A 25371-nucleotide genomic window follows, 5' to 3' on the forward strand; every position below is an offset into this window, starting at 1 on the left:
AGCTGTTCCCTACAGTGCACAGGAGTACTTCAGGCACTCATTATCTTTTTTTTTCCTCCTGAATAACATTCCAAAACTCCAGCTTGCAAAAAAGCGAGAGAAAGCCAGGAGAGTTTCAAGTTCAGTAGACGAGCACAATGGTTGGCAAGTCCTAGCTGTGGTGCTCCCCCTCCCCCTGCCCCTCTCCCCCTCCTGTCTCAAGCCCTCCTGCTCGGGTTGGGGGGGCCGAGGACAGTGTCTATAAAAGCCGGAGAGGGACAGAGACCCGTTCATTTGCTGACTTGTTCCATTTCCACCGAACACCATGAGCACGAACATGGAGACCCAAAGGGTGGTGGCGTCTTCTTACAGGAAGAGGTTTGGGGCGTCAGGGAGCGCTGGAAGGACATCCCTGTCCACTGGCCGCTTCGCCGTCCACAGCTCTCCCCGGCTTTCGCACTCCAGCGTCACGGCGCGCCGCAGCGGAGTCGTCCTGGGCTCCTTCACGCCCGACAAGCTGGACTTCTCCCTGGACACCGTGCTCAAAGCCCAGTACAAGGAGACGCGCACCAACGAGAAGGTGGAGATGATGGAGCTCAACGACCGCTTTGCCAGCTACATCGAGAAGGTGCGCTTCCTGGAGCAGCAGAACAAGGTGCTGGTGGCCGAGCTGAACCAGCTGAGGGGCAAGGAGCCCACCCGCCTGGGCGACATCTACCAGGACGAGCTGCGCGAGCTGCGCAAGCAGGTGGACCAGCTGAGCACCACCCGCGCCAGGCTGGAGATCGAGAGGGACAACCTGGCTGAGGACCTGGCCCACCTGCAGCAGAAGTAAGCTGGAGTTTCCCCTAACAGCATTCCCAAAGCCCCGAGCGTAGTCCTTTCAGGTTCTGGGGAGAGAATAACGGTATGGTGGCTCCAAGGATTGCTTTGGTGCCACGAGCAAAAGCCTAAATCTGGAGTCCAGCTACTACAAGAGCTCTGAGAGGAAAAAAATAGAATAATTGTCTCCAGTTCAGGCAGGATAATTCATTAGCCATGTCTCAAAGGGCTTTATAAATTGGCCCACAAATATAGATCAAAAGTAGATCTATTAGTGTGTGCCAGGTATTGAAAATATACTTGAAGACATGATTTAAAAATGTATAGTATAGTCAATATCTCTTAATAATGAGCTGGTATATTGCAACGTGCAATAGAGTGTAGCCTAGGTTAAGAACAATGAGGAACTTGTAAACTGTAGAATAAAGTCACCAAGGAGAACCTGTTGGATGGGTCGGAGAGCAATACTCTTTAAATCTTTTATAATGCAGTAACAGAGTTATAAAAAATGTCCCAAATTTAAGACGCAAAGAATCCAGTACAGGAGTTGAGCCCCATTCAGTGCTGCTGATTTTCCTACATGTTGTCGTGTCTGAGAGTATGCCTAGTGTTAGGCAAAATTGCTGTCTCCTCTTGCTAGAGCTGGTACAGGCAAAATAATTAGAAGTTTTTCACAAAGTTTTTTTGTGCACTCCAGGACAGGAATAATTATAACTTAAATGTTTATAAATTATTTTGCTTGTGTTCTGCAAATACAATTCTGCTAATTTTCTAAATCTATGCACAAAACAAAACAGCATCTTATATAGTATTATCATATGTAGTATAGATTTGAGCTGGTTTTACTAGGACATTCAGAACAGAAAGGAATTCAGAGTACAGTTTTGGAAATTGCCCTGGAAAGATGATTCTGCTGACTAAATCCAATCCTTACAAGCCAGAGTGAACACCGAGCGTGAGAGTTTGATTGTGTTGTGAGTGCCAGTGCCTGCATTTGTAGATGCAAAATTAGTGTCACACAGCACGGCAGAAGAACTAGGGTGGAATGAAAAACTTTTTCAGTTTTACATCGCAGATGTGGTGCTTCTGGAAATGTTTTGTGTTCAACTGACATTCAAAGCAGTTGGAATGTAGGATCTGTTGAGTCCACTGATTTTGGTATTCTTCACACTGAAGGGTGGTGTCTTCAAACTATTGAAAAAGGGTTTTATTGTCATCAATTAAACTGTGCTAAAATAGAGATTTCTGGTAAGATGGGGTTTGCAGATAGATACCATATTTGTGATGGTTATACAGATCTTAAAACCTTCAAACCACTGTTAGCTTTTTCAGTGGTATGGATTTGCTGTCTAAAGGTGAAGGGAACTAAGGTTTCATTAACAGGGCTAGAGTCATAAATCATAGTCATTTGCAACAATTTTCACAAGAAAAAATAAAATTAACAACATTGCATGTGGCTGTGCACCTATCAGGGATCTGAGGAGATGGAATCAAAGTCATGCCACTTTTATTGTATTATAATATTATATTTGACATGAGATTTGAATAAATGTCTTACCTGTTAAGTTATAAATGTATCCACTTGGATCACTAAGCTGCACGAAACCTGAAATGTACGGATTTATAGCCTTGAGTTTACTAGCAAATAAACCTGACGGCCCATTACTGTAGCTGCTTAAATTTTGCAATATGAAGTCGTTTGGAGAACAGTTGAATGAAGGAGCCCGCTACATTTTATTATGTACATAGGCTTTTCACTGGGCCCCACAAAGAGCCTGACTGTGAATGAAATTCCTCTTTTCAGCTTTGCTTGAAGTGACAGCTGCACGGACTCTTGCATTCATGCCAGTACTTAAAGAAAAGCTTTGCTCTTGATGAGTAATAGCTGTGATGGGTTCATGCATGCTTTCCCACCATTATTAGTGAAATCCATCTCATCCTCAGACCTGTTTAATGCACTATTATTCTTTTCCTTGTATTTATTTTTTCCCTTTGAATTGATTAATTCATTTATATTAATTGCTCCTTTTTTACTCCCAGAGAGTTTTAATAATGGATTGCTAGTCAGCTTGGTTCAGTTCTATAACCTGCTTTACCAATATAGAGGAGATGAAGATAAGTCGTGCCTGTAAATGGCACTGAGAGTCCCACAGTGCAAACAGCAATGCTAAGATAAACATTTGACAAATGCACATGAAAAAAAAAGTAGTTAGCCTCTTTTTGCCAGATAGGCAAACATTTGACTGTTGTCATCCAAACAATTCCTTTCCTTGAGGTTATTTGCACAAGGTGAGAAAATCTCTTCTGCCATTTGTCAGTTAAACAACATGAGCAAAATCATCCTACAGTATAGACGCTATGAAGCATCTCCAGATCCCTTTCCAGCTCAACCTCCTTCCTCCAAAACACCATGGAAAACAATTGAAGACTGAGACCACAGTTCATCCCACACCTCTGCCTAATTTATGTCTGTGCCCAAAGAATGGTGCATTATGTCAGAGACTATGCCACAAATAACATCTCTGACAATTTTATTCTTTGGGAATTGCCAACAGTGGGCTGGGTGGCTGCTGTCCCCACAAACAACTGTGACAAAGGGGCCTTTATTGTCTGGCCTGCTGGCTGTCAGAGGGAGCATGGACCATGCACAGCTGCAAAAAGTTCAGTTTAATCTCTTAATCTTTGTCAGCGCTGGTGATGTTCGTGGTCCTTGTACACAACAACACAGACTTTTTTTTCCCCTGGAAATAAAATAAAGGTGGATTTTAGAGTGGATGTAGAAGTCAGCAGATTGTAGCTTTCTGTTGATCGACGTTTCTCCTAAAAAGATGATCAATATTGTGTATGTGCCTAATTAAAGCATCTAATTATTTTTCTTTGTTCAAGCAGTTCTACATGTGTAGAAATGCTGACTTATAGTAAAAGAAAATTCATTTGAATGCACAAAAGAGTTATGATGTTGAGTTTCCTCCTGGGATATATTCAAAAAGTATCCCAGATCGTTCTGCATTTTTAATTTCTTTTATTTTTTTCAAGGGCTGCTATGTTCTTTGGTGATAGTTTGTTTTCAGATCTGGTTGCATTGTTCACCAAACAACCTGTTTGCTTCTCATAAAAAAAAAACATTTATTAAAGCTTTCTGGGTAACCCAGACATTACTTTACATCTTTGTGCTCTGAAGCTCACTTGCTAAGAACATTTAAAAAATAAATTAGATTTTTTTTTCAAAGTGACACTGTGTTATCATATGGTGCTACAATTGTTTGAGTAACAAGTCTGTCACTAAGCTCCAGATTCAAACACCTCTGAGCGCCCAACGTGCACAGCCCAGACAAGTGCCACATCAAGCACTCTTAAAGCTCCAGCTTTTTGCAGAGCCAAGCTTGAACATTCTTGTGAGCCCTGCGCTGTGGAGACAAAACTCCTTCATCTTGCACTATGGGGCCCCTAACAGCTAAAGGTTTTCTTTTCATTGTTGCTATTCTAACACGTTTTCAAACATAGCCATTGCCTTGTCTAGAACTATTACACTGTAAACCACACTCGCTCCAACATATCACCTGGTATTTGGTTCTGTGTTCTGTTGCTCTGTATGCTTGAGGCTGCTGTCTAACATCTCTTGCGGCATCTTAGTACAGGAGAAGTGTGTGCAATTTTCAGTCCCCATGTAAGTGCTGTGAGACTGACAGCATTCTCCAGGGCATGCTGTTGTGCTGAAAGCTTTAAAGATTTAAAAAGTCCACACTTATCCTTACTAAAGTCATACATTTCACAGGATGTCAGCAATTTTCTACATCCTGCTTTTTAAAATCCCTCTGTAAAGCTAGTGGTATGCTGATATACTTTGCCTCATGACTGCTTACAGACATGCTTCAGGAATTCAGCAGGAGCGTTTTATTGAAAAAAAAACAGTTATATCCCCTTTTCATTCTTGTCAATTTTATAATCACAAAGCGTTGACTTTATAGCTTGTGCTGCAGTTTGTACAATAGTGGGACTAGGGTGACGACTATAGAAGAGTCCTCTGAGAGGTACATAGATGATCCATATGCCCTTTTTAGTCTGTGAGCCCCACTAGGGATATACTGTAGCAGAGTAATGAACTGAAGGACGTGCTGCAGTTCTTGCTGACAGCTCTGCAAACCACAGAGGTTGCTGTTACGTGCGAAGTGCAGGTTAACTAAAGCTCCCATGTCCTTACTGAACATTGCAGCTTGAAACATTGCAGTTGGCTAATGACATAGATCGATATCTCCTGAGGGCTTGTAATAATACTAAATCCAGACAAAGTGGACATTTATGTAAAACTGATTAGGTCTAGTGTCTTCCTTTTATGATGCTGGGCAATAATGATGTACCTTAAAGCTAATGGTTCTGTTCTCTTCTCCTGCAGGCTACAAGATGAGATCAACTTGCGCCTTGAAGCTGAAAATAACCTGAACTCATACCGACAGGCAAGTCGAACCATAATCTAGTCTTTGCAATTTTCTAAGAATCGAGCCAGTTACTTTCCCCTCCCCATCTGAAATCACTGCACAATGAGTTGCAGGGAAGTTCCAACAGCAATTGGAATAGTGATCTATTTTTCATTGACAACACTGCACACATGCAGGCAACTGACAAGTTCCAGGGACAGCTGTCATTTGCCAAAGTAAGGAAACCAGCCCAGCCAGACCTAGGGGTGTGCTGCTGTTTGGGGATAATCAGTCAGGATGGACTCGTGACATAGCCCAGGCTCAAAGCAGCAAAACCTAGTTCAGTAGTTTGGTCATAATTGAATAAATGTGACGAGACAATGAATTTACAGGGATAGCATACTTGATTTTTTTGTACTTGGTGTGAACTCACCTGGCTGAAGAAATGACAATCCTGGTTGTAAGGTCAAGGCTGCCAGAAACCCCTTAACTTGCCTGGACTGAACCAGGGAGGCAGCTGCAACGCTGAAGATGGGGTGTAGAGAGAGGGGCGAGAAAAACGCTGTGAAAGGAGGTACTCATCTGGCAAGATTTCATATATAAGAGAATGGAAGTGTGAGAATACAATTTAACCTTCTATTGAACTTCAGTTTAACAACTCCATATTGTAGGGCTGGACCTGTCTGTGAATAGAGGGACTTTTCTAGTGCAGTCACTCACAGATCCCAAATATTTTGATTTTGCTGACATTCAAGGCAGCTCTCTCTGGCATTTTCCAGGAAATTGAAGAACTACAGTATACAGTAGGTGCACATGGTGTCTAGAGAATAAACAGCTATAAACCATATTGTCCTGGGGTTGTAAAGGTTGTATTGTTTCCCAGACTATATTATAAAGTCAACATACTCAACACACATCTAAAAACATAAACAATACAGCTCATATTTGTTTAACATTGCACTTCAAAGTTATTTTATAGAGTCAAATGTAGCAATCTATTGTATGTGTACATTCAATATTTGCTTATTATTAAAATACAGGATAGCCATGGTCTTCTTCATTGTGAGTCTGGTTAGGACAGTGCATGCAGAAGTATTCAGTAGCTTTAGTAGGTCAGATTTTGAAAGTTACTCCGCATTTGCGTTCCATATTAACAGCTGCCTGCCGTGTCTCTACAGGATGTGGATGAGGCAGCTCTTAACCGTGTTCAGCTGGAGAGAAAAATCGATGCCCTGCAGGATGAGATCAACTTCCTCAAGAAGATCCATGATGAGGTTAGCAAGGTCTTCAGGGATGGAAATGAAACCCTAGCTGGACATCAACCATTTGAAGAAGGAAGGCATGAGATTGCGGTGGAGGGTATTGTCAGGTCTCTAGAAACGGAGGATAGCCAGAGGAGGGAGAATCTGGAACAAGTCTTTGAGGGAGGTGTTCAGCAGTGAGTGATCGTCAGTCTTTCTCTTCTGCCCACAGGAACTGCATGAGATGCAGGAGCAGGTGCTGGCCCAGCAAGTCCACGTTGACATGGACATGTCCAAACCAGACCTGACCGCGGCGCTCAGAGACATCCGCAGCCAGTACGAAGCGATGGCCACTTCCAACATGCAGGAGACGGAGGAGTGGTACCGATCCAAGGTCTGGCCTTATCAAAGACATTGACCTCCTTTCCCTTGTTCCGTTTTTCATGTTTGCTTCCCTCCTGGAGGCTTGAGCTTTGGTATGAAAGCTTTGGAATCTCCAAGACTGGCTGAAGGAGTTCTTTCAGGTTAATTTTCTCACTTTGGTTCATTAGAAGTTTAGCAAAGTTTACCTTGACTCTCATGCAGGTGTTTATTAAAGAAATCTCATGTACCATCTTTGAAGGCATGGCTGAATAAATAGATTTAGGTGCTTTTAGCTCTTTGTGTAAATAAGTGCATTTTATTTTAACTCCTAAACACACCCTCACTTTCACGTACATCAGTCTGATATTGCCTTTTAGTATTGTGGATACTTCAATCAGATCAACTCATCTTTGTTCTTTCATGGACTTCTGATGATTTGTAAATGTTTGTCTTCTCTCCCAGTTTGCTGATCTGACTGATGCAGCTAATAGGAACGGAGAAGCTCTGCGACAGGCGAAACAAGAGGCCAATGACTACCGCCGCCAGATCCAGGCGCTGACCTGTGACCTGGAAGCACTCCGTGGAACTGTGAGTCTAATTAACAATAAAGCATTCAGAGGCACATCTCAACAAGGAGTGTGCTTATTTTTGTTGTTTTGTCTCTTTAGTGTGCAGATGATTGCAATTTAGCAAATGAACACCGTATGTCAACACAGAGCATTAGATAAAGAGAAATATTGTATAACCACAATATACAGATAAGAATCAAGAGCAGCACCTTGAATCATCATGAATCAAGAGCAGCACCTTTGCATATGCCCACCCACTACACTCCTTATGTGGCTGGATGACTCAGTTTCTTACACTGATAGTCTTTGCAGTTAGAGAATTGCTGTATTTTTAGCTCATGGCTATTTTGCCCCTGTCTGACTATGGATCATTCTCCATTCTGTAAGAATGAGTCCCTGGAGCGCCAGATGCGCGAGATGGAGGATCGTTTCTCTGTTGAGTCAGCCAACTACCAGGATGCTGTGAACCGTATGGAGGAGGAGATCCAAAGTTTGAAGGAGGAGATGGCGCGCCACCTGCAGGAGTACCAGGACCTGCTCAACGTCAAGCTGGCCCTGGACATTGAGATCGCCACCTACAGGAAGCTGCTGGAGGGCGAGGAGAGCCGGTGAGCCTGCCAGGGATTCAGCTGGGGGGGAGGTGTGATGGTTGGGCCGAGCTTATTGAGGAACTGAATGGGAAAATGGGGATAAACTGGGAGCACATCCCACCACAGGAAAAGCAAAACCACAGAGCAATAACATGAAATTCTATCCGAGATGGATGTAAACTAAAATGTGAAAATACAGTATGTTAGGATTAATATGCAGGATTAAATTTAAAGAATGTAGAGAATGTAGGCAGCACTGTGCTGCAGTGGCTAGCGTTGCTGCCTTGCAGCACTGGGGCCTTGAGTTCAATTCTTGTGTGCTATCTGCATGGAGTCTGGATGTTCTCCCAATGTTTGCATGGGTTTCCTTACACAGTCCAAAAACATACTGGTAGGTTAATTGGCTATGGGAAAATTGGCTGTGTATGTGTCTGCCCTGCAATGGACTGCCATCCCATCCAAAGTGTATCCTGTCTTGCGCCCATTGCTTGCTGGGACACTGGCTGCCCACAACCCTGTATTGAATAAAGTGAGCAGTAGTCATTCTGAGAGTCCCAGTGAGCCCACAGCAGAGTGAGCATCGACAGGAGGAGTGATGCAGCTCTCAGAGACCACAATACAAACTCACAAGTGCAGGTCAATTCACAGGGGTCACAATCTAGCAGAAAGGTGAGTATGCATTGGCTGACACATGCCCACCCAGCACTGAGTCCTGCTTCTAGAGTGATCAGGGACTGATATAATCCAGACCATTGGCTATGGAGCTCAATCAGTGTTCTGGACTATTCCAGTTGCTGTTGTTGCAACTCTTTCCAGGGTAGCAATGTCATATGGTGACCAGAGGTTTCAAGAGGATGCAGGAGAGGCATGTCTGTAAGCTACTCCCAGATATCAGCCTGCAGAACGTGTTAGCAATGACAGTACAAAGGGACAGAGGAACTAAACAACATTCATGGCGGAGCAGATGCCAGACTGGGTGGTGCCAAAATATTTGTGCATTGTAAGATTACACCATCAGATTACAGCTCAGTTTGGATATTTGCAAACATGCTCATCACGCTCCACCTACACCAGGCAAAAGAACAGGGGAAAAAAATCATTGTTAAGACTTTTTGTAAAAATACAAGTAAAGTGCTGAAGTCAAGGAAACCATGCATGAAGTGCTCATTTGAATGTTTTTTTCATTTTAATTAAATTGTTGTAAAGGTAGATCAGTTTTACAACAATTACAATAGACACATTACAATGCCTATACAATAAGCAATGGTTATACTTAAATGCAAGTATCAGTTTTTTGTCCAAAATTGAATTTTTGTGAATAATTTAGTTACATGCCTTTAATTATTTAAAAAACACAAAAACTTTAATCACTCTTCTGTGAATGACAGAAACTACACTAAAAACAGCAGTACGTCTACTGCAGATGCTCTGTCAAATATTGCCAAGTTTAAGAATAAATGTACTTGAACTTGAACATGAAATATGCAAATGTATATGCAAATATGCATACAGTATGTAGGGTATCAAAGTTGAAAATGTTCAATGTATAAAACAATTTGTGAATAAACTTTTTGAATATGGTTGTTTTTTCCTGGAAAGCCAAAGTCCAATATTCGTAACTGATCCCAGTAAGCATTCTTCTTGATTTGTAAGCCTATATTAATTAAAGGTGAGGAGTGATTAAATTCTGCCTTTTCTGTTTCTGCTCAGGATCACTGTTCCTGTTCAGAGCTTCTCTACTCTTCAAGTAAGAGGTGAGCACCCTCCCCCTCAAACACACTCATAATTTACTTTTTATTGTCCAACCTCTCTTTATTCTTTCTCTGGAGGTTTAAATTGTCATGCACCCTCTGTCGTTCTGCACAAACAGAGCAACACCAGTTCCTGATCTGGGCCGTTCTGAGTGGAACGTTACAGCAGTTTTCACTTTTCAAGCTGTCTTAGCATCCTTGAAGATATATTCAATTTGAAAAATGTCTTTGACAAGTATAGTGACCGAAAGGGACAAAGGAAATACTTAATCAGGTTAAAAATTTAAATCCAGGGCTAATTAACCTCAGAATATAATATATCCTTGAATGAAAACAAGGACATCTATTTTCTGATGGAGGAAAGGGTACATCACCAGATTCACAATGAGACCACATATGAGTGAATCCCTTTTCAAAGTATTTTAGTCGTTACAGAACCCAGGGCAAAATATCAAACAATTTCCAATCAACACTACACTCAAAAAAACGTGATTATTCAAGTCATTTATGGTTTTGTTTTTGTTATGCTCTAATTATTTCACTTTGGGTGGCAGAGTGCCGTAGAATTGAACAGAGTCCAGAGTCATGGGTTTGTCTTGCCTGGGACACCTGTCTGACAGGAATCGTCCCTCTGTTCATATGGGTTTGAATCCCACTACTAACACCAATATAACAAACTTAGCAGATCTCTTGGAGTCTGATGTAACTGCCTGCTGCAATTCATTTCGAAGTTAGTGGCAATTCCTCTGCTGTACAGGTGACTCTTTAAAGCACAGAAGGGATTGAAATCATTGGTTTTCGGGTCAGGACTGTGAGGTGGGTGATCCAGCATGTCCTGTGAACACTCACTGTGATTGTCAGTGTTGCAGCAACCCTGGCTGCTATCAGTGAACAGTTTCCTGTAACGTGTCCAGCAGGTAAAGGCAGCACCCAGTGTTTGACCTTGTGCACAAAACCAACCATCTTCTTGGTGTTACCATGGATGGACAGGTGGCACATCCTGTAGAAAGCAAAAGACAGTGTTACTTAGCTCTAGAGATGCCAAGCCTGCTGGAGTAGCTCATTTGTACCAGTATACCAGTATACTGTATGTCCTGTTACCTTATTTCTTGATATACTCATATTGCTCGTATTATCATAATGATCTGAAAACGCCAGTCCCAAGTGCACAAATCCTTTTCACTTTCTGTACCGCAGAGACCAGCCTGGACACAAAGCTCTCCCCAGAGTCTCATGTGAAGAGAACCATTTTGGTGAAAACCGTGGACATGAAGGATGGGGAGGTACGTCAGCAGGGGGCGCTGTATCCACAAGCACTGGCATTTGCCTATCTCAGACCAGTGCACAGGCTGCCACTTGTTTACCTTCACTTTAGCCCCAATGGTACTTAGGCACCAGACATTACTGCACCTTGAGAGACATGATATGGCTTCTGCACACTTCCTTATTGAAAACCAGTGTTATGCTTCAGCACTTTAAAAAATATGATTTTACTGCTATATTTATATTGCACCTATAACAAATTATATAATAATGCATATATATTTACTATGTATGTAAACAATAATAAGATTGCGTAATAATTAGGAACAAGTAAAGGGTCGTTCTATGCTGAAAAGAGAAGAAAAGAAGCACACGGTTCTTCTTCAGGTGTGACTCCACAGCCGAAACATTGTGTTTCTTTTATTCTCTTTTCAGCAGGGAATAAACCTTTTCTTTTTCCTTTGCAGCCTACGCATGCTGATGCAGTTACCTACTTGAACTACATAATAATTATATCATTATTTATAATATATTCTATTCCATCTTGCACCTGTTTCTTGGTGGGCTAGGCCCTAGCTTTCCCGCAGCCCTGAATCAGATCAAGTGATTAGAAACTGGATGGATGGAAATTACTATATATTTTCACCAGGGTTTCTGATTTTTCTGTGTTCGATCTTTGGTGTGAGCTTTAGTTTTATTGTGTTGCCTCATAATGTAACATAACTTTAGTGCAGCCTCAGCCTCAAAACACCTGACGAAACCCCTTAGAGATTCCATCAACAAGGTGCGCCCATATGTGGGAATGAGAATGGACACAGGGTCAACACCCCCCTAGTAAATAATTTAATTCTGCATGGGACCTCATGCTTAAGCCTCTGTCTGACATTTATCTGTCCAAGTAAGAGGGTGTCTAGAACCCATGTCTAGCAACAGTTACTCCTGTCTGATGCTTGTAGCTTGAGAAACAGGCAGGTAAATATTTCAATAAAAGCACAGAGGTAGAGAAAGCAAATTCGAGATCAATTGGATTTAGAAAGAGGATTGACAACTGAGAGACTTCTACCTGTGCTCTACTGCTTTGTCACGTATTGCTTGTGCTCGCCTTCTTCTCTGGGCTTGTGTCCATCCGATCGCCGTATCGACTGTTTGCCGATGTCAGAAAGGCTGATGTCATGGTGGAGGAAGACACGAGCGCTGCGCTCTGCTCTGAAGCTCAGGCAGCGCATCGTGTGCCTCAGTGGAGAAGGAACCATCGAGGTGTTCTGCCACTAAAATCGACCATCCTCCAATTGACCACCATACTGTTGCTATTCAAATACTGAATCATTCTATCATATAATTCTAATAACGAGGCCCCAAAACGTGTGTGTTTAAATCTTCATTACTTTCTACAAGGAATTTAGTACCTAAATGTTTTGGCTCAGAATCCCAAGGTTTGTATCATACAGTAAATATTAACTTCATGGGTTATCCATACAGGAACATTTCCTAGGAATATTATTGACAGTGCACACGCCGTGAATATGGCCCTGCAGCGTCTTTCACCCAGAGTACTAGGAAATCAGGCATAGAGACATACAGTAACTGGATACCATTCAATTGTTCTTTTAATTCAATTCATTATCTGTTCTTTTGAACAACACATTGACTAATTATATAATTACAGCAACACTATATATTTTCACACGTATACAATATTAATAACTCAAAGGTCAATTTTCATACTGCAACTACATTTTGAATCAAATAACTATGAGCGATGTTTATCGATGTAGTATCAGATGAAGAACTGATAGAGATTGTTGACGCAACTCGAACAGTGGGGAAACAAGAGACCTGTACTTAATCCTTCCGCCGCCAGAGGGCAGCAGAAGCCAATAACCGGTGCTGTCTTTTTAAGGGGGGTCACGGTCTGCAGTCCAAGCCGACACACGTGCGTTCAACACCAGTAAACGTTCTTCCGCACGAAAGAAAAGAAGAGCCCAATTTCAGATACAAGTGGCATCACACTGACTGATTTTGCCCAGTTGATTAATCTATACAGTAGTTTGAACATACTGTTTGTCCGCCTATGAGGCTTGAGGTTTGTGCATTTTTTAAATTGTTAAGACTTGCTTGTGTTTGGGTATTTCGTGTGAAAGTTGGTGGATTTGTGTTGACTCTGGACTGCAGACAACTCGTCTAGGGTGGGGAGAACCCCTGGTGCTATCCTTAATTGTCTGAACGTGTGTTCTTCCCTCCAAACAAATCAGGATCAAGGGTGACCTAGGGGTTGTATACAACGGTAGCCGGCTCATTTCTAACTAGTTTCATTCTTACCTGTAAATAAGTCAGCTTGGGATTTTCTCCTGGGGAAAGTCTAATTTCCTAGGAGCGGATGGTTTAAACAAATGTTATTTAAATACATTTTAAAAAGAAGCTTCATACCTTGAGGATGTCTGGTGCGTACTCTCCTTGGCTGAAGGCATTTCACATCAGCCTGACCTGCCCTGTGCTACTGATACTGGAAAGCTGTTGTTTTCACCAGGTGTGTATTTGTGTTTCAGATAATTAAGGAGTCCACTGCAGAGCGCAAGGACATGGCCTAATGCCCAGCGCGAGGGACGACCATAGCCAGCTGCTTGCTTCTCACTGTAGACTAGACACTGACCCCTGCCCCCTCAACCCCCCCTCCCTCGGCCAGCCTCTGTGCAGGTGAGCGAGTGATTGAATCAGTATGGGAGTGAAGAACTGGGTGAAGCTACACCTGTGATCAGAGATGGTTCAGGATTCATTGTCAAAGCCTGCCTTCCTTGAGAACAGGCTGGACACACTGTAGCTGTGAAGCTGCTTCCTTCGTATTTAGAGGGCAGCCCAGATCCTGAGGATATAAACTCCGCTGAACACCTTCCTTTCCACATTTAACTGTCTTAACTACTGTATGTTCTAAAATTGGAGGATTTACCGTAGTCCTCATTGTTTATAAGCTGATGGTGAAGAAAGGTTTGAAATATCAAAGCTTTCTGTTTGATACCATCAGTGCTTGTTGCTTGCTTAAAATTAATTTAAAGCGAATGGTGCATTCAACTAAATTAAAAAAAATAGTTCAGTCTTTTTCTGTAAGACATTTTGGTGTTCTAAAGCATGCAGGAGAGAAGGAAAAGAGAGAAGAGTCCAGCATTAAACGATCACAGCATTTCCATGAATCTGAATTAGGAAGGACTCTGAGAATTAGAACTAATGAGGCCCTGGTTTGGATCAACCTCCCCTCTTGTTGCAGTACAGAGGGATTGAAACACAATTTTGAAAGATTTCTTCTCAATGAAAGCCCTTTTTCTGAATCCACTACAGCCCAGCGCAAGAGGCCTGCAAGTGCCACTCTCATTCTCATTCTCTCCCTGGGTGCTCTCTGTGTATGTTGGATAACTTTGCTTGTTAACGGGCTCGTTTTGTGAAATAATATTTTTAAATACAAGGTAGTTTCAGGGAGCTTCGGGGAGAGTTAGGAGGGGTTGTCAAAGTGGCTCTCCTGCCCCAGTTTAGCACCTTTTTTTATTTTCTCGGCTCCCAGACCTGCTGCCTGTGGGAACGCTTTAGCAATCTGTTAGAATGCGGAATTTGTTTAGCATGTAGCAGAGAGCAGTGGTTGATGTCGTAGGTCTGTGTGTAAGTGAATGAAAGCGAGACGTTGAAGTTGTGGGACTGAAGTGCTGAAGGAAATTAGGAGTAGAAGAGGGGAGTTTGTTAGTTTTTTTTTGTTTTGAGTTTTTGGGTTCCCCTGTGGTTTGAACCCTTGTAGATATTCCTTGTTAGGTTGGTCCTACTGGAGCTGAACATACAAGAGACTGAGTTTTAACACTGTTATATCTCATACAAATCAGTCTGCTCTGTGGCTACCCTGCAATTACTCCAGACACCTGTTATACGAGCAGTGAATCAAAAGTTAATTGGATTTGGGGCATGTATTTTTAGCCCTCCTTGTAAGGCAGCTGATATTGCCAGTAATTAAGGCTACGAGCAAATACAGCATAGAGAGTGGGATTCAGTAACAGAAGCCAGTTAATTTATCAAAGGAAAGGAATAAAGAAATCTGGAAAATAACAGAAGCTTCTGTTTGTGAAAAAAATGTAAACACTCTAAATGTTTCTGGAAAGTAAGAAAAATTACAAAGTAATCACAGAGAACATTATTTATACTTTAATTGTAGAAATGGAGCAAACCTGGGAGACTTTCTAAGCAAACTGTGCATTGAGCCTTAGAATTCTAATTTTAATAGGCATTTTATTGTGATTGCTATCATTCCTACTGCTAAGGTGCCTCAAAGATGAACAGAAAGTGACTTTCCATGACAAATTCACCTACTGTGTGTCCGTATACTGCTACAGCAAAATAATCCTGCCAGGCTTGTTTTGCAATAAGAACATGAAATGTATTCAGATCCGGGGGGGGGATGGATTTCAGTAAGAATTGTGAAATCTGCTATAAATCTAACTCCAGCATCTCCCACCTCCATAAAGAAGTTGACAAACAATGTTTTTGTGTCCTTCCCAAGATTAACACAAGACCCCCTGCCCCACTCTCCAGCTTTAAATGTTGCACCAGAGCTCTTTGAAGTGGTGGTCACCGCAAGCTCAGGCAGCCGATAGCTCAGATTTTTAGATAACTCTACCTACAGGCACAGCACATTTGAGTGCTATTAAGTTGTTTAAAATGACTCACAACTCTTCTTATTTTAGGAGTCTTTAGCCTTGTAACCCATTAACAACAATAAAAAGAAAATAAGCTTGACTCACATTTCTCTGTTTTATTCTCTTTTCTTTTTTGACAATCCAAAGCCCAGCGTGCTTTTACTGTCAGTTCCCTGTTGTTCACATCCGTTTACCTGTAAAAACACAAAACTTGTCTCTGAATTTTCACCACCCTGAACCCAACACACACACATCTGAAAAAGTACTACACAAAGAAGTTCTCTGGCTCCACCTTCAGGTGCTGGTTCATTATGTGCAAGAAAAAATTAACCACCCTTATACATTGTGTCATTAGTTTAAAATATATTTAAAATAAAATAGAGGTTTTCAAGTGTATGGTCAAATTGAACGCAATTCTAAACTCATTGACTTCCATAACATGATCTCAATTAAAAAAATATATATATTACAGTTTTATATTTCACATTTAGCAAGCGGGAGTTTTAAAGGTTTAAAAATACACATATATGTCTGTGTCAGCTACCCCACCACTACACCACACTGATTTCTTAGTCTTGTCTCCTCTTAGTAAGCCAGCAGCTGCAGGATATCACCCTGCAGCTCACACCTGACAAAGTACTGGAGCTCAGCAGTGTGAGCCTGGCCTGTACCTGAATGGGAGACTCCTGGGAAAGTTAAGGTTGCTGCTGGAAGAGATGTTAGTGGGACCACTAGGGGGCACTCACCCTGCGGTCTGTGTAGGTCCTCATGCCCCAGTATAGTGAGTGATGGGGACACAGTAAAAAACGTGGTGTCCTTTGGATAAGACCGGATAAAACTGAAGTCCTGGCTCTGTGGTCATTAAAAATCCCAGGGCGTTTCTTGAAAAGAGTGGAGGTGTTACCCCATTATCATCCTGGCCTTTACCAGTCATGGCCTCCTAATAATCCCCATCTCTGAACCGGCCTCATCACTCTGCTCTCCTCCCCACTGAGAGCCGGTGTGTGGTGGAATTATCATTGACTGTTATTTATTCAGTAAGAGATGAATGGAAGTTTAATGAGAAGTATTTTCAGCAGATCTACCATGTTCATGTACTGCTTAATTATAACAAATCCATATGACTTCTGACCAAGTAAAAGATTAAAAGAAAGAGAAGGAAAGAAATCTTAACTCCAGTTTATCTGTGCAATATGCCAGTCTGTGAGTGATTTTAGATTGTTATGGACAATACATATTCATGTTAGTAAAGTGTATTGTTGGCATGTTGAAGCTGTTAAGAGAGATTAATTTGCATATTTCGATGACTTTCTAGGTTTCGAGTTCCAAATGAAATATTTATAATGAAAAGAAATACTGTAACTAATGGGACAATAAGCGATAAATTCTAGTGGTAAATTTTCCTGTTTCTGGTTGACAACAAGACAATTGTAACTACACATTTACAGATTCAGTTTTCTTTAAAATTGCATTAATTTTCATACAGCCTCTGGAAACAACAGCTTTTTAAACGTTTTACTATATGTTGCTGTACAAAAACAACACTTACACTGTATTTAGTCCATAGGAGAAGCTGTCTCCAACCTTATTATGATTTTCTCAGTTTGTGCTGAGCATTAATTACTCGACCTACTGTGTCCTTGACACAGTTTGTGAATTAGAAATGCGTATATTCTATGAATGAAGATATTTGTAAACCCTGAAGAAGTTGTACTTTCCGGGATGAGGAAAAGCTTTCTGCACCGAACAATCTGTCCCCAGTGCAGAGGTGATCAACAGGGGTCTTAGTGGACCAGTGTATCTGAAGGTTTGCACTCCAACTCAACTCATAATGACCTACAGTACAGTACAGGTCTAGGTCATTACTGGCACAACTGGACCAGTTAACCAAATATCCTCATATCCTTCAGGCTCTTAGGTGCTGGTGCTTTAAATAATATACTGGCCCTCAAAAGACCAGAATTGTACCAGAGTTTTAGGGACATCAGTTAAGACATATGGTTACCAACAGGCTCATGGTCAATTGGAGACATTGATACAGGACACACTTTACATGTTACCTCTAAACCGAACCAAACATATGGTTGGTTATGAACTAAACAGAATCATTTTATTGCTTTATTTACGTATTGTCAACCACTGATTCCCCTGACCAGATGGTCAGAACAGCTGATCTGTATTAATGACTTCTTGTAATGAATCCCTGAAAATTAGGAAGATGGATGAATTCACAAACTCAGAATCGACAATGTGGTTAATTGTAGTAAATTGAAGAGTGCAAAATAAAAATAGTCAAGATAGTTATTTTATATAATGATATATTTATTCAGTAATACCTTATCAATTATTCAATGTCTGTTTTTTCATTTATAGACCAGGTGAAACACAAACCCTGGCGGAAGGTGTCTGCTTGATTTTGGGCCAGTTGGCAACAATGCAGAGACTTGACAATGTACAGTAAAATCACAGTAAAATGTCAAATTATCCCTCATAAAACAGGGTCAGCTGTACACTGAAAGTGTTGTAAAAGTCAGAGTCAGCCGGAAATAAACCTATGCTTTCACCTCAATGTATCTGTAAAACTTTTATCTGTAATACGCATTTTATTGAACTTGTGCATTTGACAAATAAACTGAACTTGGAACCTGCAGGACTCCACTATGTCATAGTATGACAGGTCTGTCCATCCCTGCTTATGCTTGAGGATCCTCCCTCTTTTGGATTTTGATCAAAGTGAATTCTTAATTGTCTGGATAAGCTGACATCTATAAATGAGCTACAATCTTATTTGTTAAACTTTTCTCTTTCCGAGAAAATGAATGGTATGTTCTATAATGTGTCCCCCTGCTTAGTTATTAGACCATTGTTCATTTACAGTTACCAATTCATGATATGCAAATACAGGAGATTACCCTGTATCAGACACTCCTAGAAGAAGTGATCCTATTTTGGAATGGGAGAAAATTACTGTATTTACAGTTTACTACATACCTGTACAGCACATACCATTGTCCAACGTGTCCTTGTACTATTTAATCAAATAATAATATTTCACTTGGTAACAGACTGCCTTAAGATGTTTCTATTCTGGACTTTGTCTTTTGTTATTACACAAATTCTCATACGTGTATGCTCATACTCATACTCTATGTGTCACTTGTAATATGAATGAATAACACATACTGTATGAAAGTCACACAAATGGGCAATGAAGGGGGCTCTAATGGTGGATCAGCCTTATCTGATTGTAGAATCCAGCACTATGCCTTCCCTTCACTGGGCACTGTTCAGTAAGGGTGTTAATCCAGGTGTTTTGGCCAAACTCCATGCTGGGACTGGATGATCTGCCTTCCTGGTGTTCCCTGAATGCAACTGGTCACTTCTGGTACTTCAGTCATGGTCTTGCTAACCTTAGCCCACTATAGAGTATGAGGTACCAGGCCAGCGTTAAGATGCACCCTGGATATCATACGCATGTTACACTACACCCCCTTTCATCTTTTGGCAAGGTCCAGTAACTCATGTCTCGTGCCCTAATAGTACCTTAATGATGCTATTTATAGATGCTGTGTCTCCAGCATGAAGTGTTCCTTCTGCAAGCTACAATTCCATTGCACTTTATAAAGATTGTTGTAAGAAATTTCAAACGTTAATTTGATTTCTTAGTACTTACTGATCTCAAAATTATTTTTTTAATGATTCAAAACTTATAACACTTACAATGTTTACAACAGTCTCTCTCAATCTTCATTACATTAAAGCGCTCTTACTGTATATGTTTGCACTTTCAAGTCTTAAAAACCTATCTGTTATTTTCTGCTGGGTTTGACAGCTTAAACACACAGTACCTCTTGCCAAGCAACTTATTATTATTTCTGGTTATCATTATGATTTTTCACAGCTGGCATGTCAAGGGAGAAAACATCCTACTCAGAGGCACTTTGTTGACACTGTGATCTCTCCTTGTTGGCTTGCTGTGAACAGGAAAGTCTAATCTCATCAAAATCAGAGCCTGAAAGGACTGGGTGATGAAAGCCCAGCCCCACAACAAAGACAAAGCACACAGACCCTGAAGAGGCTTTAATACTAGTACTTAGATAGGATCCTCAGATGTAAACAGGCATGTTCATAATAGACATTACTTTAAATCCCTTTTAGGATACTTTGGACTCTTAAGAAGCATTAATAGAGCCAATAGCACCATTCCAGTTGAAAATATAAAGACAGGTGCAGTATATACAAGAATAAAATGGTACCCTGCCTATATAATGCATTAAATGGACAATTGCAGAGTGGTATAACACCAAGATAGTTGATTCCCCACTGTAAAGCTATGCTGTCTGGGGTGGGGCAACCGTCCAGTCTGCACTAGCATATTAACTGCACAGCATGTAGGATGGGGAATTGAAAGATTACTGCGTCACTTCAACAGGCACAATATGAATGTATCCAGCATGGACCATGCTGAGAAATTAGCATCAGACTGACTGCCCCCAGCTCCACAGTCTGATGTTTTCACAAAAAGGCAACACTCAGGTCAGCTACATTAAAATGAATTAATGAGTTAACCCCCTAAATATAGAGGAAATGTGAATTGTTTTACTTACCAGTATTCTGAAAGACCACATGTGCCTTTTGGATGGCCAAGCCAGCAGAATTAGCCGTTTGGTGTTTTGCTGAAGGCTCACTTTGTATGATTGCTGCATAATTTAATATAACAGAGCTATGTACAGTATGTGATATACACACATCAGAGAAAACCTCTATCTGATAACCCATCCATCTTCAGACCTAAAGTAATTGCAGCTGCAACAAGTCAGCATAATTTCCGTGAAATGTCCACAGATGTCTATTGAGGTATGCAACTGCAAATCAATAGAATCTGTTGCAGCTCTACATGAGAAGCAAAAAGTTCTTGAGGTCTGAACTGGGCTTTGTTGGAACTTTTTTGTCAATAGCTTCCCATGAGCCCTTGAGGCTGCTGGAACAGATAGGTCAGCTAGGTCTGCTCTTGACTTCAGTGATGTACCTGGGGCATGTTCACCATCAATCATGCCTCTTGGGAGGCTCCTTAGATCATTTCATATTCCATAGCACTGAACATTTTCAAATAGGCAAGTCTAATACCAGTCTGAACATATTTCTATATTGAAATTTACATAAATTATGAAAGGTGTTCTAAGACTTTGCAATTGGTAACTATCAACACCTCACAGTTATCAAGGTACAATGTCAGTTATGATGAATAGAGACTCATAGCTGGAATATCACACAAAATCTTGTTAAGTCCCAGAGGCCACCAGAAAGAAAACTAATAACAACTCCAGTTGTTATAATGAAAATTGCAGTGATGATAGATGAGGAAAATATCAGAGAGTGTTTGCTTTTTAATGGACAACCTATAGATCAAGCTTGTCAGATGTCATCCTTAACCAGTGTGAAAGATGCTGGAGGGGTCCTCAGGACTCTTCTCAAAACAGATTTGTAACTTAGACTGAATTCCCTAGGCTGTGACACTGGTGTCTTGAGTGTTGTGTGAGTTCTGGGTATTTGGAATCCAGCCTCAATGTCAATTTAAGGCAACCGACAATGCTGTGTCTCCGGCAAGTGAGAACGAGAGAAACTGCAAATCTATGCTTTAAAGTTGTCTGTCAAAACACATTTGACAAGAATCAAGCCAGAAACATTAAAGTGGGCAAATGTTGGTTTCTGGGCTTAAGAAGAATATATTAGTTGCAGGTGAAAATGTATTTTACAGCACTCTGAAAGAAGAATGATGTATCTCTAGCAAAGCACAAAGCCAAGCTGGGGAAATCTGATTCTCCGGGACCCTTCAAGAAATGTCTGGGTAAGATGCAGGGATTGTTTATCTACCTTCCTCCGGTCAAGTAAAATGGGAGGAATAGCTTGTTTTCACTTTAGTTGGACCTCTTATTTTTTGAGATAAGAAAAAAAACCCACAATATTTTAAGCAATTAAAAGCAACTGCAGCTCTAGTGTTTGGGCAGAGGAATGAACAAAGTTTAAGTGGGGAATAGAGTATTGGATATTTCAAATGCTGCCTTGTCTTTCGGCCATAGACTTGTAACTGTGCTCTGCATTTTGGACTTTAATTCTTCGCCAAGTATTATAATGGATGTAGGTAGTGTGAAGTAGGTGGTTTCCTGCTTAAAAAAGCTGTACTTGTGTGTGTACAAAGGCAGAAAAATCACTATGGTAGAGCTTGTAATTTGCTCAACATGTAAAGGTACTGCAGATTTCATAGTACAGGTTGGGCCTTATTGTCCTCATTGGGCCTCAAGCTTCGGTAAGCTGTGATGCATTAAGAAATATATACTGCAAGTGAAAATGGCTACCTACCAGCAGTCTGAAGATTTGCACTGTTTCGGTGGTAGAACCAGTCAAGGGAAAACTTGTATACAACTGCAAATATCTATTATTGTGTTTGGAAGTGGCGATTGGTATTTGGTTTGGGAGGTAGCACGGCAGCAAGCCCAAACCATGACTACAGTACAAGTGTATTCTACACAGTATAAGTGTCTCTTAAAAAGGAGCAGCAGCCAGCCTGTTCCTTGAGCACTTGGTACCAGATCACCACCCGCTGGTCAGGTGTGGCGCTGCTCTTTCCATCCTGTTCACACTGATGTGTACATTATATACTGTTTCTGTAAAGAAAGGCCAAGGGCTTGACCAATAATCAGAGGGTGAGCGCACTACTCTCCTGGGTAAAGGCAAGGACTGCTGGGACAAGCCTAACAAGTGAAGAACTTGCCATTCTAAACTTTATCAAATGAGCCACGTGAATGCATAAGTGGACAAAACTTTTTACCTTTTTACTTTTTGGAATTTAAATTGTGCAATACTGTGGTAAATATATTTTAACAGGGTGCACGATGGTTAGCATTGCTGCCTCGCAGCGCTGGGGCCCTGGGTTCAATACCACACCTGGGGTGTTATCTGGGTGGAGTTTGTATGTTCTTCCCATGTTCGTGCTGGTTCCCTCTGGGTGCTCCGGTTTCCTCCCACAGTCCAGAGATCCACTGGTTGGTTAATTAGCTTCTGGGAAAATAGGCCCTGGTGTGAGTTTGCGCATGTCTGTGTTTGCGTCTGTCTGCCCTGTACTGGACCGGCATTGTGTCCAGTGTGAACCCTGCCTTGCTCCTGTTGCTTGCTGGGATATGTTATGGTGCCTTGAATTGGAAGACCAGCCTTCCCCTTATCACAAATGATCACAAAGGTATTTTTTTTAATTGTCTACTTTCCTGAATGTAATAGTTTATAATGTATTGGGATTTCTGGGTAAATGGTCCTGCGGTTGCCAGTGTATTTAAATGGATGGGGAGGGGCAGGGGCAATTCCCCTCCAGATCACAAGAGGGCGCAGTGGAAACAGTATATCACACAGAACCATCTGTTTACAGCTCCATTTTGTTTTCCTGGAATGTTGCTGCAATGGACAACACAAATCCTGTGCAACAGGTAAGTTTGCAGCTTTTCTTCAGTCTTATTAGCATGCATCTAACACTGTTTGCAGGCTCTGAATTGTTCCTTCTGCCCTGCCCCAACACTCTACACTCTCAAAAAGGTCAGAGGTCCCAGCACTGCAGTTTACCACTGTTCTGCTGTGCTGCAATGTCAATGGCACACGGAAATTAGTGAATGAGTTTTAGTGTTTTCACAAAACAAACCGTAGATTACTACATTATAATTTATTGTAGTATATCCTGGAGATTATGCCTGTGGTTTACAGTATATGCAATACAGAAATATTTGATCTGTAGCAAATACACAAAACTGAACATATCCTTTAATACATTGAATACCAGATATAACTTGTTTGAAAGCAGGATAGCTAACTTATTGCTCTTTTTCAGGAGAATAAAAATGAATTTCTTGATTACTCTTAACATTAAATGAGTAATGAGTGCACCTTGACCCCTATGGGATTGAATTAAACACGCTTAGCCTGTTCCCACCTGTTGTTCTTTCTCCAAAGTGGATGTTTTGTTACCTGAAATGGAGCTGGAGGGGAAAAAATGTGAATTGCGTGCTCTTGGGCTGTTTACAGAGCTGCCAGTAACCATGGATTTCATATTGCCATCATCATCATTATTATGATTCTGCAGAGCTCAAAATAGAAGCTGCTTCACCACTGTTTCCCCTGTCGTTGGTTCTCAGTTTAGTCTGAAGTGGTGCTACCGGGGGAAAAGGGGACGGTGACATTTCTATTTTAGCGTCTGTGTTGGTCTCCACACACACAGGTCTGCGTCACCATGGTTACCAAGAGACTGCAGCTATGACATCAGGGAGATGAGGAAAAAAATGGAGCAAATATTTGTCTGGAAAGAGTTAATGTTTTAATGTTTTTTTTTTCTCCAGCTTAGGAAAAAAGCACTACAAAGTTTATTACTCTCAGATTGTAAGCCAGTAACCTATTCCTGCCATGCCATTTTCTAGCTTGCAGTTATTGCCCAGTGATGTGGCCATCTAAATTCTAATTATGGTGTATGACTGTAAACAGCAGTTATCAATAAATTAATTTTAGCCTCTCAATGTGTTTTCTGAGAAGTAGTGGCACTGGGTTAACTTCCAAATTCTTTTTAACTGCACCTTACTACTTAAGTATCAGCTTCTCTTTAAAACACTACTGGAAATAACTATGGAAACAGTGAATATGTTGTGTAAATAACATGTAACAGAATCACACCTCATGTGCAAAAAGCTCTGGAAGGGACTGTGAGCCCTGTAAAGGGGCTGAAGAGGGAACAGTACATCCTGTCCATTTGTGCACCTGTGGAAAACTGGGTTATCGCAGTTTACGAGCCAGGACAGGGTATAGAGACAGCAAGTGGTAACACTCAGGAGGTCTGGGGGACATTGATCTGCAAATCCAGCCTTAAACACCCACTTGCCAAAAGGATGGATTGACAGGTGGACAATCACTGCCTTGAGACCTTTTTAATTCTTGAATTGTGAGAATTGTGTTGCTTGAAATTATATTGTTAGAATTGTATTCTTTGAAAGAGTTGTATACATTGCTGTAAAAAAAAATACATTTTCTTTAAAAATACCTATGTGGGGGAGAGCTGATATTTAATACTAAGGTTATGATTCTACATGAACAGCAGAAAAAAAATATCCCATTAACTTTGCATATTCAAGTACGGGAGATTGGTACGATTTGCATGAGCACTGAGCTGTGCCAGCCTTAGAAAGACAAGAAATGTCTTGTCTTCCATGGTTTTGTATTTTTTTATCATGGGAAAGTTCTTTCTAAATTATACTATTATCGTTATCTCTGATGTTGGCAATTATTTAATATAACTACAAGAAAGAATCCTAGAAGTAGTTATGAATGTTATTTTTTTGTTCAGAAGCAATTATTTTCTGTTTAGAAATGTGATTTTGGAAATGTAATGAGCGCAGCCCTCTGACTTTGAAGCACTTGATGGCTGAAAGCACATACTGCTTATAACTGGCATGCAAACTGGCAGCATTTTAGTAAATAACTACAGTAAAACCCAGAGGAAGAAAGCTACATTAAGATTCCTAATCAGGACTGCGTGTATTTATGAATAAAAGATGAAATTTTGAGAATTGGTGTTAAGGCCTTTGAGAATATAACCTTAAAATATCTGGATATGTGAATGACTGTGCTTGGGTTATCTTCCACAAGCTTCCAGATTCTCCATCTGTACTACATTCCATCTTT

The 25371-nt window shown here is 41.0% G+C and overlaps 1 protein-coding gene across 1 annotated transcript; it reads left to right on the forward strand.

The window, feature by feature from the left end:
• The first annotated feature begins 192 nt into the window (after positions 1 to 192).
• Positions 193 to 15766, forward strand: gfap (glial fibrillary acidic protein). The gene is made up of 9 exons (XM_088906250.1): positions 193 to 810; positions 5195 to 5255; positions 6395 to 6490; positions 6690 to 6851; positions 7283 to 7408; positions 7777 to 7997; positions 9690 to 9733; positions 10928 to 11013; positions 13540 to 15766. The coding sequence occupies exons 1-9, from the start codon at positions 305 to 307 to the stop codon at positions 13579 to 13581; spliced, it is 1344 nt and encodes a 447-aa protein (XP_088762376.1). The 5' UTR covers positions 193 to 304; the 3' UTR covers positions 13582 to 15766.
• Positions 15767 to 25371: the final 9605 nt, after the last annotated feature.

Source organism: Atractosteus spatula, chromosome 26 (genome assembly GCF_055471065.1).
Source record: "Atractosteus spatula isolate fAtrSpa1 chromosome 26, fAtrSpa1.hap1, whole genome shotgun sequence".
Taxonomy (NCBI): Eukaryota; Metazoa; Chordata; class Actinopteri; order Semionotiformes; family Lepisosteidae; genus Atractosteus; species Atractosteus spatula.

Excerpts from the sequence above, each read along its gene's own strand:
- gfap (XM_088906250.1), top strand. The coding sequence starts at position 305 with ATGAGCACGAACATGGAGACCCAAAGGGTGGTGGCGTCTTCTTACAGG. Across the intron at positions 811-5,194 it reads CTGGCCCACCTGCAGCAGAA|GCTACAAGATGAGATCAACT; the intron begins GTAAGCTGGAGT and ends CTTCTCCTGCAG. Across the intron at positions 7,409-7,776 it reads TGGAAGCACTCCGTGGAACT|AATGAGTCCCTGGAGCGCCA; the intron begins GTGAGTCTAATT and ends CCATTCTGTAAG.